Source organism: Branchiostoma floridae, chromosome 3, assembly GCF_000003815.2.
Source record: "Branchiostoma floridae strain S238N-H82 chromosome 3, Bfl_VNyyK, whole genome shotgun sequence".
Taxonomy (NCBI): domain Eukaryota; kingdom Metazoa; phylum Chordata; class Leptocardii; order Amphioxiformes; family Branchiostomatidae; genus Branchiostoma; species Branchiostoma floridae.
Window position 1 is genome coordinate 15,902,844 of NC_049981.1, and position 13,694 is coordinate 15,916,537.

Below are 13,694 nucleotides of genomic sequence, written 5' to 3' on the forward strand. Positions count from 1 at the left end.
AAAAAACGGCGCCACTCACAAAACAGCAACACAGAATTATAGCTACAACATATTTATTATCGATCCATACATCACAGTATCTAAATGCAATCAAATCCATACTGATACGTCTGGCTTGAAACCCCGATTGAACAAGTCACAGAACACATAGGGATCGCATGCAAAATGTTTTTGCAGTTGTAGTTGTAGATTCTAGAGAGCGACATTGAATTGTATTCAGTACATTTTTGTATCAAAACACACCTTCGATTGATAAGACAACAAAATTATCTCAGAGTAGAAATGGAAGTCAAAGAAAGACCTTTTCTGCTCTAATCTTAAGACAAGTTTTAAGATGCTGCACCCACAACCCTTGCCTCTTTCATATTACACCATCTATCTGGCGTCAGTTGTCCACGTTGGTACCCATCATCCTCTTCGCGTTGTTCCGTAAGGCTGCCATCATGCTCTTCAACGTCAGCATTCGCTTTACTGCAGAAGGGCATAGAAATTTGTGATGTCAAACACAACATTATATAAAACTAGAAATGTTGATATACAATCTTCAAAATACAGATTCTGAAGTGACATTCATCTTTTACGTTAGTCAGTATACGTGAAACCTGTTTTTCATCCAGTTGCAGGGATGGCAGAAATTCCTCTTTAGATATTTGCTGCCATGGGCTCTTTCAACATAACGATACAAAGACAACGAGGCAACATGTGTATGTGGAAAGAAATATACAAAACTCATATATTTTATAACCAACATGGCAGACGTTTGATAGCGTCATGGTCGTGACGTACCTTGTCCGGTGCTCCACACGGTGACTGTCTGTTCGTTACCTCCACATTTTGATTTCAGATCTCCTGTGCAGCTGACGTCACACTGTGAGTCGGACACTAGGCTGAGGGTTTGCAGGTCCGCTGCCGTCAAACAGCTACAGAACTTGCCTTCGCCTGTCGCTGTTGGAGACAACATGACGAATATGATGAGAAAAATGAATACGCCGTACTTGTACTATCTTACGGCTTTAAATTAATACAGGGCCAGTCATGTAATTGATATTTATCCTAAAACTTACAGTATCTTATTAAATTCATTTTAGTCATACATCATATGGCTGATATTTTCTTGCCAACACAAGTAGTTTATTTGAACTGAAGTTCAAATCAAAGGCTTACACTAGAATCACAACAAGTTCAATAAGAATGAAAAGGCGCGTACCTGAGTAAGTCTTGCCCTGGGCAGCACAGTGTTGGACACAGTCTGTGTTGGTCATGTCCGGAGACGCCTGGTCGGCGGTGAGCGTGTCCTCACTTCCCGTGTGCGTGTAGCAACCTTTGTAGCTCTGGACGGAGGTCGTCAGCGTACGTTTTGCTGCAGCGCGAGGGGGATGAAAAGTTGTTATGTCATACACGGCATTATATAAAAAAGGAGAAGTTATTCTTCGAAATTGGGGAGGGGGATAAATGAAATTTACAATGTCATACATTAAGTTATATAAAACTAGAAATATCGATAAAAATCTTCAAAATACAGATTCTGAAGTGACATTCATCGTTCTTCAGGAGGTAGTACATTTGTATATGGTTTTCATCCAGTTGTAGAGATGACTGTCGCACTAATTGCAGTCCTTTGAACGTGACGGTCTAAGACAATGATGCAACATGTTCATGTGGGGAGAAAGATAAATAAAATATTTCATAACCAGACGTTTAATGACGCCATGGTCGTAACCTACCTTGTCCGGTGCTCCACACGGTGACTATCTGTTCGTTACCTCCACATTTTGATTTCAGATCTCCTGTGCAGCTGACGTCACACCGTGAGTTAGGCACTTGGCTGAGGATTTGCAGGTCTGCTGCCGTCAAACAGCTACAGAACTTGCCTTCGCCTGTCGCTGTTGGATAGACAACATAACGAATATGATTAGTAAAGTGCATACGCCGTGCTTGTACTAACTATCTGAACTTACGGTTATGCTGCAGGGCCAACTCAAGCTCATAAATTTAAATTCAAACTGAAAGTTACAGTATATTGTTTAAATCTATTGAGGGTCCGTAGTTAAAACACGAACATATAGTTGATATCTTCTTACCAATACAAGTAAAAGGAGTGTGCCTATCAACTGAAATTTTAAACATTCATTCCAGAAACGTATGTAATAATATTGTGCATGATAAAAACTCATTCAGTACATTTAGTATTTGTATCGCATTTGAATAGCATTACAATAAAGAGTTTTCCAAAACCCAATAGAAGTCAAAAGGCGCGTACCTGAGTAAGTCTTGCCCTGGGCCGCACAGTGTTGGACACAGTCTGTGTTGGTCATGTCCGGAGACGCCTGGTCGGCGGTGAGCGTGTCCTCACTTCCCGTGTACGTGTAGCAACCTTGGTAGCTCTGGGCGGAGCCTGATCCTGTGAACAAGGGCGGAAGATTGAATCATAATAGTGAGAATGTCAGAATGGTAAACTTCTAATATCACACTGTGCTTTGCCATGTTTTGTTATCTACGAAAAACGATGTCATATTAAAAGTGGTCAACGACGATGGAAGAAGAAATACATTGCTACAGGGTTTTGTCAAACTTTTGCTCCAACTATAAGAGCAGTTGAAAAAGCCAACAAAACTCAATCTCCAAACGTTTACTGTCGAGAATACAACTTTCTTAACTCCACAAACCCCACTCATTGCAGAAAGATACTTCAGGAAACAAACCCATATTGTACTTCGTATAAGTTCTTGTTGTTTCAGTTTGCAATCAGCCCTCGGGCAAGAATACTCTTACAACATTCATGAACACTTGCAATTCATTTGACGCCCGACATGAACTAAAACTGGTATCAATAAACACCGCAGCTTTATACTGATATCAGTTTGATAATATATTACAACAAGAAATCGGAACACAACTTACCGATAGCGAGCAGGAGGACGAATGTTGAAATTGCCACCATCTTGAACAGGACCAACTGACGAGACTTGTCACCGACTCTTGTCAAGCAAGAAGTGACATAGCAGTTTTTGTCGTCTCTTTTAAACCCATCTGGTAAGAATTGTCTGACCACCGAATCGGACTTACCTTGCTGTCTACTAGTTGTCTGAATCAGGAATTGATATTTTTTTGTTATGATGTAAATCAGAATGAAGGGGTTGTCTGTGAAAAGTACAATTATGAGAGACAGTGGATAACATTGCTTGATTGTTTTTCAAAAGGAACGGATTATTGTCATGTCTGGTCAGAACTTTAATGTTGTCTGTGCAGTAGCAATGGATTTGCTGCTACATTTCTATACATGTATATGGCCGAGAGAGATACAATGTATTTATATACACATTCAAAAAATGCATATATAACAGAGGTAGAACTTGTAGCAACGCAAAATACGTTTTTCCGTAAACTATTAGTAGAGTGGAATTCATTGCCCCCAGGTTCATGTACGATGTCGGCATGGTCATCCGGTAGCTTTGAGCAAGGAGATTTTATCTGATAAAAGCTCCTTGCTTTGAGCAACACTTAGTTAGATATGCGATGGTAGGTAGGACGCGTCGTTCTATAGACAACAACTGCCATCATATTGTATGGAGTTTTTCTATTTAGTGGTTTTCTCCCAGTAAGATCTGTTACTCGAAAGTTTTGACATCATTTGTCGTCACCCAGAGTCACAACGAGGGCTAAGTCGATGTACGTTGCTCAAATTCTCCCTATTGTGAAGCACAAGTAATTCCGGGGCGCTTTGTCTGAAATGACTAAGATATCCATTCCTTCACAACTTGCTCAGACGTAAACCATATTTCATCTGTTTCATTGAATCATTGTACATGTATTGGACTAATTTTACTTGATTTTATCTTTTCTTGCTTCGGGCTATTTACAACTCGAATCTGAATTTTACTTGTAAAGAAGATACAACGTTACATTATAAACACACATCAATTCCCAGATAGACAAAAATTGTTGATGTTACGTTTATGTTGTGATATGTCAGGATATGATTGGCATGATAATGGTATGTGCAGCAGCGTGCTGGGCCCATAACCCAGAGGTCGGTGGATCGAAACCACCCGCTGCTAGAAATTTTTTTTCTGCAATTACATGTATTTCCCCTATTTTCATAATGTCTATTACCAAGAAAAAATCACGTACTCCGACTTGATTTGTGGATAACACCCAATAGTATATATATTTTTGTATGTACATACGCATCTGAAATCTTACATATAGAGGTGATCACGAAAGTTGCAAGGGAAATTGAACACATAGAACATGCAGACAATTGGTCATAGAATAAACGAAAATTTTATTAGCTTAATTTGAATAAATCATTATTTTAATGAATGAAGACTTTTATTGTACACTTTTGCCACACTTGGCTATGCACACGTCACTGTAAAACGTGTTGAAAGTTGATACATGAACAAAATATATAAAAATAATAATAAATAGTGCATAGACGAGTGCTTATAGTGTAAATAGTGTATGGTAAATAGTGTAAATTGTGCTTCACTAGAAGGTGCATTTGAGTCATGTCAAACAACTTATTCCTCGTTGTCAAGACTTTCGAGCAACGGGTATTCCTGGGAGTAAACCTCTAAAGGGGGGAAAGGCACCTCTGTTACTCCAGTATTCAAGAGAGGTAGGCAATGTAGGCAACAATTTTGTCTATCTGAGTAAAGGGCACTAAAACCAGATAGAAACCACTACAGGAAGATCCCAAGGTTTTAGATGATCCAGCATGGCGCTGGTTAGGATGTGCCCCAGCACTTTGCTACAAACGCTTGTCAACGACACCGGACACTTAGTTGCCTGCATGCATCGTACTGCTCATCTGTCTTGAACACCGGAGTAACAAGGGCAGTTTTCACACAGATAGTAGAGTCCCAGTGTTGACCGACGACGGATTCGTCCTATGTGTTACCAGACGACGGACATGATAATGTACAGATGTGCTTTTAGAGGTTTACTCCCAGGAATATCTGTTACTCGAAAGTCTTGACAACGAGGGCTAACTTGTTTGACATATCAAATGCACCTTCTATCCATTCCTTCACAACTTGCTCAGACGTAAACCATGTTTCACATCTGTTTCATTGGATCATTGTATTGGAACAGTTTTTACTTGATTTTATCTTTTCTTGCTTCGGGCTATTAACAGCTCGAATATGAATTTTACTTGTAAAGAAAATACAGCGTTTCATTATAAACACACATCGATTCCCAGATAGACAAAAATTGTTGATGTTACGTTTATGTTGTGATGATGTTATGCATATGACGTGTCGCGATATAATAGGCATGATATTGTACGTGCAGCAGCGTGGCGCAGCGGAAGCGTGCTGGGCCCATAACCCAGAGGTCGGTGGATCGAAACCACCCGCTGCTAGAAACTTTTTTCTTCAATTATTTTCCCTATTTTCATAATACATGTATCTATTACCAAGAAAAATCTAACGTAGTCCTTCATGATTCTGACTCGGACATACGATATATACATATGATCGCACGCATAAGAAAAGATGTCTGAACTCTTATGATATACTTATACAGGTGATCACGAAAGTCGCAAAGAAAATTGAACACACAGAACATGCAGATCACTGGCCATAAATGAATGAATTACTTTGATTCACTTAATTTGAATAAATGAAGACTTTTATTGTGCACTTTTGCCACACTTTGCTATGCACACGTCACAGTAAAACATGAAATAGTTTTACGTCTGAGCAAGTTGTGAAGGAATGGATGTATAAGTCATTTCAAACAAAGCGCCACGGAATGATTTGTGCTTCACTAGAAGGTGCATTTGAGTCATGTCAAACAAGTTAGCCCTCGTTGTCAAGACTTTCGAGTAACAGATATTCCTGGGAGTAAACCTCTAAAAGCACATCTGTACATTATCATGTCCGTCGTCTGGTAACACATAGGACGAATTCGTCGTCGGTCAACACTGGGACTCTACCATCTGTGTGAAAACTGCCCTTGTTACTCCGGTGTTCAAGACAGATGAGCAGTACGATGCAGTGCAGGCAACTAAGTGTCCGGTGTCGTTGACAAGCGTTTGTAGCAAAGAGCTGGGGCACATCCTAACCAGCGCCATGCTGGATCATCTAAAACACCTTGGGATCTTCCTGTAGTGGTTTCTATCTGGTTTTAGTGCCCTTTACTCAGATAGACAAAATTGTTGCCTACATTGTGCCGCTCACCTCTCTTGAATACTGGAGTAACAGAGGTGCCTGTCTTCCTTTTAGAGGTTTACTCCCAGGAATACCCGTTGCTCGAAAGTCTTGACAACGAGGGCTAAGTTGTTTGACAATCATATCCTGACACATATCAACATCATTTATTCAAATTCAGTGAATCAAAGTTTCTTTAATGACACAGTTATCTGCATGTTCTATGTGTTCAATTTTCCTTGCAACTTTCGTGATCACCTATATATGTAAGATTTCAGATGCGTATGTACATACAAAAATGTATATACTTTTGGGTGTTATCCACAAATCAAGTCGGAGTACGTGATTTTTTCTTGGTAATAGACATTATGAAAATGGGGGAAATACATGTAATTGCAGAAAAAAAGTTTATAGCAGCGGGTGGTTTCGATCCACCGACCTCTGGGTTATGGGCCCAGCACGCTTCCGCTGCGCCACGCTGCTGCACATACATTATCATGCCAATCATATCCTGACACATATCGACATCAAAACATAAACGTAACATCAACAATTTTTGTCTATCTGGGAATCGATGTGTTTTTATAATGAAACGCTTTTTTTTCTTTACGAGTAAAATTCAGATTCGAGCTGTAAATAGCCGGAAGCAAGAAAAGATAAAATCAAGTAAAATTAGTGCAATACATGTACAATGATCCAATGAAACAGAGGAAATATGGTTTACGTCTGAGCAAGTTGTGAAGGAATGGATATCTTAGTCATTTCAGACAAAGCGCCCCGGAATTACTTGTGCTTCACAATAGGGAGAATTTGAGCAACGTACATCGACTTAGCCCTCGTTGTGACTCTGGGTGACGACAAATGATGTCAAAACTTTCGAGTAACAGATCTTACTGGGAGAAAACCACTAAATAGAAAAACTACATACAATATGATGGCAGTAGTTGTCTATAGAACGACGTGTCCTACCTACCATCGTTTATCTATAACTAAGTGTTGCTCAAAGCTACCTGATGACCATGCTGACAGTGTACATGTACCTGGGGGCAATCAATCTCTCGGCCATATATAGAAATGTAGCAGTAATTCCATTGCTACTGCACAGACAACATTAAATTTAAGTTCTGACCAGACACGACAATAATCCGTTCCCTTTGAAAAACAATCAAGCAATGTTATCCACTGTCCCTCATACTTGTACTTTTCACAGACAACGCCTTCATTTTGATTTACATTACAACAAAAATCATCAATTCCTGATTCAGACTACTTACCCACTATCAGACAGCAAAGTGAGTCCGATTCTGTGGACAGACAATTCTTACCACATGGGTTTAAAAGAGACGACAAAAACTGTCAGTTCTTGCTTGACAAGAGTCGGTGACAAGTCTCGTCAGTTGGTCCTGTTCAAGATTTCAACAATTTCAATGGCAATTTCAACATTCGTCCTCCTGCTCGCTATCGGTAAGTTGTGTTCCGGTTTCTTGTAGTAATATCTTATCAAACTGATATCGGTCTAGAGCTGCGGTGGTTATCAATACCAGCTTTAGTTTGTATATGTCGGGCGTCGAATGAATTGCAAGTTAAGTGTATAACGTATGATGCATGAATGTTGTAAGAGAGTTCTTGCCCGAGGGCTGATTGCAACTGAAACAGTGTATAGAAAAAGGATACAGAAGGTGCAAGATAACAATGGTGACAGGTGTAAAAGAAACTATTCCAACAAGAACTGCTACGAAATTCAGTATGGGTTTGTTTCCTGAAGTATCCTGAAGACTCTTTTTTAGTCTGGGTACCATCCGGAAAGAAGTTCTCTCCGGCGTTCATTATATACTATTTACAGTCGCTTCTAGCTCTGACGTTCATTATACACTATATACAGTCTATTCTCTGCTGGAAAGCAGAAGCGAACATAGGAGCGAACTACTATCCGGATGGTGCCCAGGCTAAATCTTTCTGCAATGAGTGGACAAAGTTGTCAGTTAACGTTTGGAGATTGTTATGAGTTTTGGTGGCACTTTGAACAGCTCTTATCCTCATACTAGTAGTTACAGAAAAAGTTTCACACAAAAAACTGTAGCAATGTATTTCATCTTCCATATCGTCGTTGGCCGTTTTAATATGACATCGACAACGACAACAAAACAAAACAGCACAGTGTGCTATTAGAAGTAAATCATTCTGACATGTCGCACGATTATGATTCAATCTCCTGCCCTTGTTCACAGGATCAGGCTCCGCCCAGAGCTACCAAGGTTGCTACACGTACACGGGAAGTGAGGACACGCTCACCGCCGACCAGGCGTCTCCGGACATGACCAACACAGACTGTGTCCAACACTGTGCGGCCCAGGGCAAGACTTACTCGGGTACGCGCCTTTTGACTTCTATTGGGTTTTGGGAAACTCTTTATCATACGATGATTCTCTACCACACGAATAGAATATGCACTGAAATCTTATGTATGATGTAATGTAACGTTATATAATATGTGTGTGTACGTTTCAGGAATGAGGAAGCATTTGATTTAAATTTGGGTCTATATACATACTACTTGTATTGGTGAGAAAATATAATATGCTCTATATGTTCGTGTTATAACTACCCTGAATAGATTTATGCAAGATACTTTTAGGATAAAACTTATCAAAGAGCTTGAGTTGGCCCTGTAGCGAAGCCGTAAGTACAGATAGTTAGTACAAACACTGCGTTTGCACTTTACTAATCATATTCGTCATGTTGTCTCTCCAACAGCGACAGGCGAAGGCAAGTTCTGTAGCTGTTTGACGGCAGCGGACCTGCAAATCCTCAGCCAAGTGCCTAACTCACGGTGTGACGTCAGCTGCACAGGAGATCTGAAATCAAAATGTGGAGGTAACGAACAGACAGTCACCGTGTGGAGCACCAGACAAGGTACGTTACGGATGTACAACGAATCTCTATTTTTCTCGTCACATTATTAAACATGCCTGCCATGAAAAATGGAGGCATTACTCTGTGTCTGCATGTGTGTGTGTGTGTGTGTGTGTGTGTGTGTGTGTGTGTGTGTGTGTGTGTGTGTGTGTGTGTGAGCCACATGCTGCAAATGTCTACGTATAAAGACAAAACTACTATATATAATCTGTACATTGGATGAAAAACGGATATAGCCTCCGGACTTATGTCAAAGATCACTGTCACTTAGCAACACATACTTCTGCATTTTGAAGAATAACTTTTCTTGTTTTATATAATGCCATGCATGACATAACAACTTTCCATCCATCCCCGGCCCATTCAGCAGCAAAACGTACGCTGACGACCTCCGCCCAGAGCTACCAAGGTTGCTACACGTACACGGGAAGTGAGGACACGCTCACCGCCGACCAGGCGTCTCCGGACATGACCAACACAGACTGTGTCCAACACTGTGCTGCCCAGGGCAAGACTTACTCAGGTACGCGCCTTTTTATTCCCATTGACCATTTTTATGCGATTCTAGATTATACAAGCCTTTGGTTTGAACTTCGGTTTTGATAAACTACTTGTGTTGGTAAGAAAATATCAGCCATCTGATGTATGACTCAAAATAAATTTAACAAGATACTGTAACTTTTAGGACAGAACTGGCCCTGTAGCTACGCCGTAAGATAGTTAATACAAGCACGGCATATTCACTTTACTAATCATATTCGTCATGTTTCTCCAACAGCGACAGGCGAAGGCAAGTTCTGTAGCTGTTTGACGGCAGCGGACCTGCAAAACCTCAGCCTAGTGTCCGACTCACAGTGTGACGTCAGCTGCACGGGGGATCTGAAATCAAAATGTGGAGGTAACGAAGAGACAGTCACCGTGTGGAGCACCGGACAAGGTACGTCACGGCCATGGCGTCACATCAAACGTCCGCCATGTTGATTATCAAATATGTGATTTTGCTATATATCTGTCCACATTAAGATGTTGCCTCATTGTCTTTATCATTTGTCTTTAATGCTTTCAAAGGAATGCAAATAGTGTTATAGTCAACTCTGCAACTAAACGAAAACCGGATATTACTTCCTGAATAGCGTGAACGATGAATGTCACTTCAGAAACTGTATTGATTGAAGATCAATATTTCTAGTATAATAGAACGTTATGTACGAAATCACAAATTTCCACCCTCCCTTTCTGCAGTAAAGCGTAGCTTGACGTTGAAGAGGATAGTGGCAGCCTTACTGGACAACGCGAAGAGGATGGGTACCAACGTGGACAACTGACGCCAGATAGATGGAGTAATATGGAAGAGGCAAAGGTTGTGCGTGTAGCATTTTAAAACTTGCCTTAAGATTTAAACAGGAAAGCTCTTTCTTTGACTTCCATTTCTATAATGTTAACATTTCGTCGTCTCATTAATCGAAGTTGTGCTTTGATGAAGGTTAAACATCCAGGCTCATGATACAAAAATGTATATATTGTATATTAAATACAATTCAATCTCTAGGGTACAATTACAACTGCAAAACATTTTGCATGTAATCGTTATGTGACTTGTTCAACCGGGTCAGATGTACTGCAATTGGTTTGATTGATTGATATTCAAATACATACTGTGACATGTACACGGATAATAAAGATGTTGTAGTAAAGATACATAATTCTATGTTGTTGTTTTGTGAGTGGTATCGTTTTCGATGTAGTGAGTGATGGAAGTCTGTTAACAATGGGGTAGAGAACTACTTTTCCATCAATGATGTTAACAGGATAACAGGATAATGATCTAATATCACCACATATACCCCGTAGTCGTACTCTTTACCAACAACGTGTCGTCTGTACTTTGTAGCAATTATGCTTTCACGTGCTTGCAACGCATGAGGCAGTACGTACAAAGACAGCCCTTGTTCAGTTTCCTGTCAAACCCTTTATGTAGGATATGGACTTCTTTCTCTACGAATGGTAATTTTGTCGACTCTTACACAATCGTCCAAATGTCTGTAATACATAGTCATTTCAAGGTTCGTAGAAAAACTTCAATATGGCGTTTTTGATGGACAAATGTCTGATAGTACCGGTTTCTTGCTTCGACAGTTGTAAAAGTAAGGCCAGATGGAGCTGATTGATACATCATGACGTGTTTAATGACGCGTTTGTGTTATCATTGTATAGACCGTGAATGTTTGCTCATGAGCTAAAAGTTCCGTCTGAAAAGGTGGCAGTGAAAAGTTTTAAGGTGAACATCCGGGCACTTCATGCCCACGTCTCTGCTAATAAACCAATGGGCGAGCTTCTCCGTGATGCAGCCGCGTACAGCACTCATAATGCAATCCCCTGTCTCGTCACTTAGTCATTGTTTTCATCCTCAAATTGGCATAAGGAAATTTCAGCCAAGATATCAAAGAATCTACAGCCTCAATTTATTCAACACGAATTAGGTGTAGAATAATACATGTATTATTGTTCAAGTTTAGCCACCGAACTCTATCCATCGAACATCAAAATCATATGAAAAATGTAGAATAGGCAGTTGAATGTATTTCTTAATGTAGTATCGTCGGTTGCGATTCTTGTCGAATGACGTGCACATTCCTTTCAATGGACATTGTGTGCGATGCTTTCCCGTCCATATATGTTTGAAATATATAGTCTGTAAATATCAACACGCACTGCAATCAACAATGTAATTTTCTGTCTGCTTTGTCAGGTATTTCTACTTATCTCCACAACCGGTCCACTGATCACAAATAGCCTTCAGCAGGATCACTGGATATTAATCAGTCTACCGCTGTAAACTACCGAGAAGTTAACCACAGCTTCATGACTATCTCCCGAGCGTTTTCTTGTCGTTATAACTTGTGTCCTGCTCGTCAACGTTATTATATCACGCCAACGTTATCATTTTTTTCGGATCACACACAAAAACTACTCGTCCAAATGTATGTCTTACATAGACAATGAAAATTCGTAGAAAAACTATTGAATATTCTGATAAGGCACCTATACTTCCAGGCTTATTTAGGAAGCGTTTCATTCTGCGGAACCGGTGGAGACGGGAACGTCAGGACTGACTCTCATACCGCTCACCGACAACATCGTCCTGTTTTTCTTGCTGACAGCATCAAAGGTGAAACGTTTCCTATCGTCTTTACTTTACAGTCAAGAAATCATTCGCAATTTTTTCTCTTTCAAAGAACTTGCAGCCAAGTCGGGACACACGGAGGAATCTTTAATTTGATATTCCCGCACAAATATTGCTGACATATTGGGAAAATGCAGACCGTTATGTTGTCAGTATATGAAGGACTTCGGGTAAAGTCACAAAAACGAAGCAAACACAGTCGTCTGTGGCTCACTGCCGCTCTTTGTTTGGGTATTGCCTCTATGAGAGGACTCGCTTTCCCACAAGGCTGCACAATTTCAAAGGAAACGGACAAGCCGTTTCCATGGGTGAGGTTGAACTGTCGTAACTTAGAGTTAACAACATTTCCTCAAAGCGCACCGGCTGATGTGAACCGTCTGGAACTTTCCTCCAACTGTATCAAAAACTTAACCGATGTTCCCGTATTGAAAAACCTATCTGCACTGGACTTAAAGTTTAACCAAATTGGGACCGTTGACTGGGAAACTCTCCACAACCTTCCAAATCTGGAATACCTGTATTTGTCCTACAACCGAATCACACACGTCAGTTTAGATGTTGTCGTGAAGCAGTTGCCCAAATTGTTCCACGTTGGTCTGTCAAAAAACATGCTAGCGTCTTTCTCCTTACAAGAGCTGGGGTATCCATTCATAGGGAGCACACCAATATTCGGCAACCCCCTCCACTGTGACTGTACAATGCTGTGGTTAATGGTCAAACATGAATGTCTGGTAGAACCGGCTGAATCACAGTTACGTTCAGCGGCCGACAGTTCTGGATCGGTTACCGCCCGGTGTGAAGTGTGTGATGCCTGCTTTCTGTCCTTCTATCCTGACCGTACTTTTAAATGCGCCAGCCCTGACTATCTAAAAGGAAAGTCCTTGTCAGAAGTCTCACGAAATCTGATGGGATGTGGAATGGAAAAAACACCAACAGGCCTAGGGTTCTCACCAGATGTCCCACACAAGACGACGCGTACGCTATTCCAGCGCACAAACGGCTCAGACAAAGAACCCTTGGTAGTTTCTTCGCCACCTGGCGACCTGTCATTGAATTCCGGATGCACGCTCGATGTGGATGTGAGTGTGTACCGATATGCGTTTATCTCAAGCAGTCCCAACGATTAAAACAACTCCTTTTACAAGAATTTTTATGTAATGAATCTACCGTAGAAAATACCGCCTGATGAAAAGATGAACGGTATGTGTAGCCATCTAATACGGTGCAGGCAGTCTATCCGTTAAACCAAGCAATTAGTTTGAGTATAGAATAGATGTTGTTTCCCTTTCAATTTATTTATAAGTCTCATTTACCTTCTTTGTTCAGTATACAATAATGTATAATACGGTTCTACTTTAATGTAAGTTCATCTGTGACGATAGTCAACATTATGTTACAATTTTAAGACTTTATATCCGTGCACAAAATAAAGCGCTTAC

The 13,694-nt window shown here is 40.5% G+C and overlaps 2 protein-coding genes and 2 non-coding genes across 5 annotated transcripts; 2 read left to right on the top strand and 2 right to left on the bottom strand.

The window, feature by feature from the left end:
* Positions 1 to 36: 36 nt before the first annotated feature.
* LOC118410809 (WSC domain-containing protein ARB_07867-like) lies at positions 37 to 3,017 on the bottom strand. The gene is made up of 6 exons (XM_035812640.1): positions 2,902 to 3,017; positions 2,261 to 2,401; positions 1,725 to 1,883; positions 1,208 to 1,360; positions 787 to 945; positions 37 to 471 (listed from the first exon to the last, which is right to left on the bottom strand). Exons 1-6 carry the CDS (start codon positions 2,939 to 2,941, stop codon positions 386 to 388), a joined length of 738 nt encoding a protein of 245 aa, XP_035668533.1. The 5' UTR covers positions 2,942 to 3,017; the 3' UTR covers positions 37 to 385.
* A 2,279-nt stretch (positions 3,018 to 5,296) lies between these two features.
* On the top strand, positions 5,297 to 5,368 carry Trnam-cau. Its single transcript has one exon. It is a non-coding gene; the product is annotated as a tRNA-Met (tRNA).
* Positions 5,369 to 6,569: 1,201 nt separating this feature from the next.
* Positions 6,570 to 6,641, bottom strand: Trnam-cau. Its single transcript has one exon. It is a non-coding gene; the product is annotated as a tRNA-Met (tRNA).
* Positions 6,642 to 7,509: 868 nt separating this feature from the next.
* On the top strand, positions 7,510 to 10,774 carry LOC118410807 (WSC domain-containing protein ARB_07867-like). Of its 2 annotated transcripts, none has more exons than XM_035812638.1 (6): positions 7,510 to 7,622; positions 8,387 to 8,527; positions 8,913 to 9,071; positions 9,439 to 9,594; positions 9,850 to 10,008; positions 10,314 to 10,774. In XM_035812638.1, the coding sequence occupies exons 1-6, from the start codon at positions 7,586 to 7,588 to the stop codon at positions 10,394 to 10,396; spliced, it is 735 nt and encodes a 244-aa protein (XP_035668531.1). In that variant the 5' UTR covers positions 7,510 to 7,585; the 3' UTR covers positions 10,397 to 10,774. The 2 variants fall into 2 exon arrangements, with proteins under 2 accessions (XP_035668531.1, XP_035668532.1); XM_035812639.1 differs by having other exon boundaries at positions 7,515 to 7,622; positions 9,442 to 9,594.
* The last annotated feature ends 2,920 nt before the right edge of the window (positions 10,775 to 13,694 follow it).

Bases quoted from the DNA above. Each gene is read 5' to 3' on its own strand.
- LOC118410809 (XM_035812640.1), bottom strand. From the start codon at position 2,941: ATGGTGGCAATTTCAACATTCGTCCTCCTGCTCGCTATCG. The intron at 2,402-2,901 runs GTAAGTTGTGTT...CCTTGTTCACAG, and splicing joins CGTCCTCCTGCTCGCTATCG to GATCAGGCTCCGCCCAGAGC. The intron at 946-1,207 runs GTACGCGCCTTT...TGTCTCCAACAG, and splicing joins CCAGGGCAAGACTTACTCAG to CGACAGGCGAAGGCAAGTTC.
- LOC118410807 (XM_035812638.1), top strand. From the start codon at position 7,586: ATGGCAATTTCAACATTCGTCCTCCTGCTCGCTATCG. The intron at 8,528-8,912 runs GTACGCGCCTTT...TCTCTCCAACAG, and splicing joins CCAGGGCAAGACTTACTCGG to CGACAGGCGAAGGCAAGTTC. The intron at 9,072-9,438 runs GTACGTTACGGA...CGGCCCATTCAG, and splicing joins CGTGTGGAGCACCAGACAAG to CAGCAAAACGTACGCTGACG.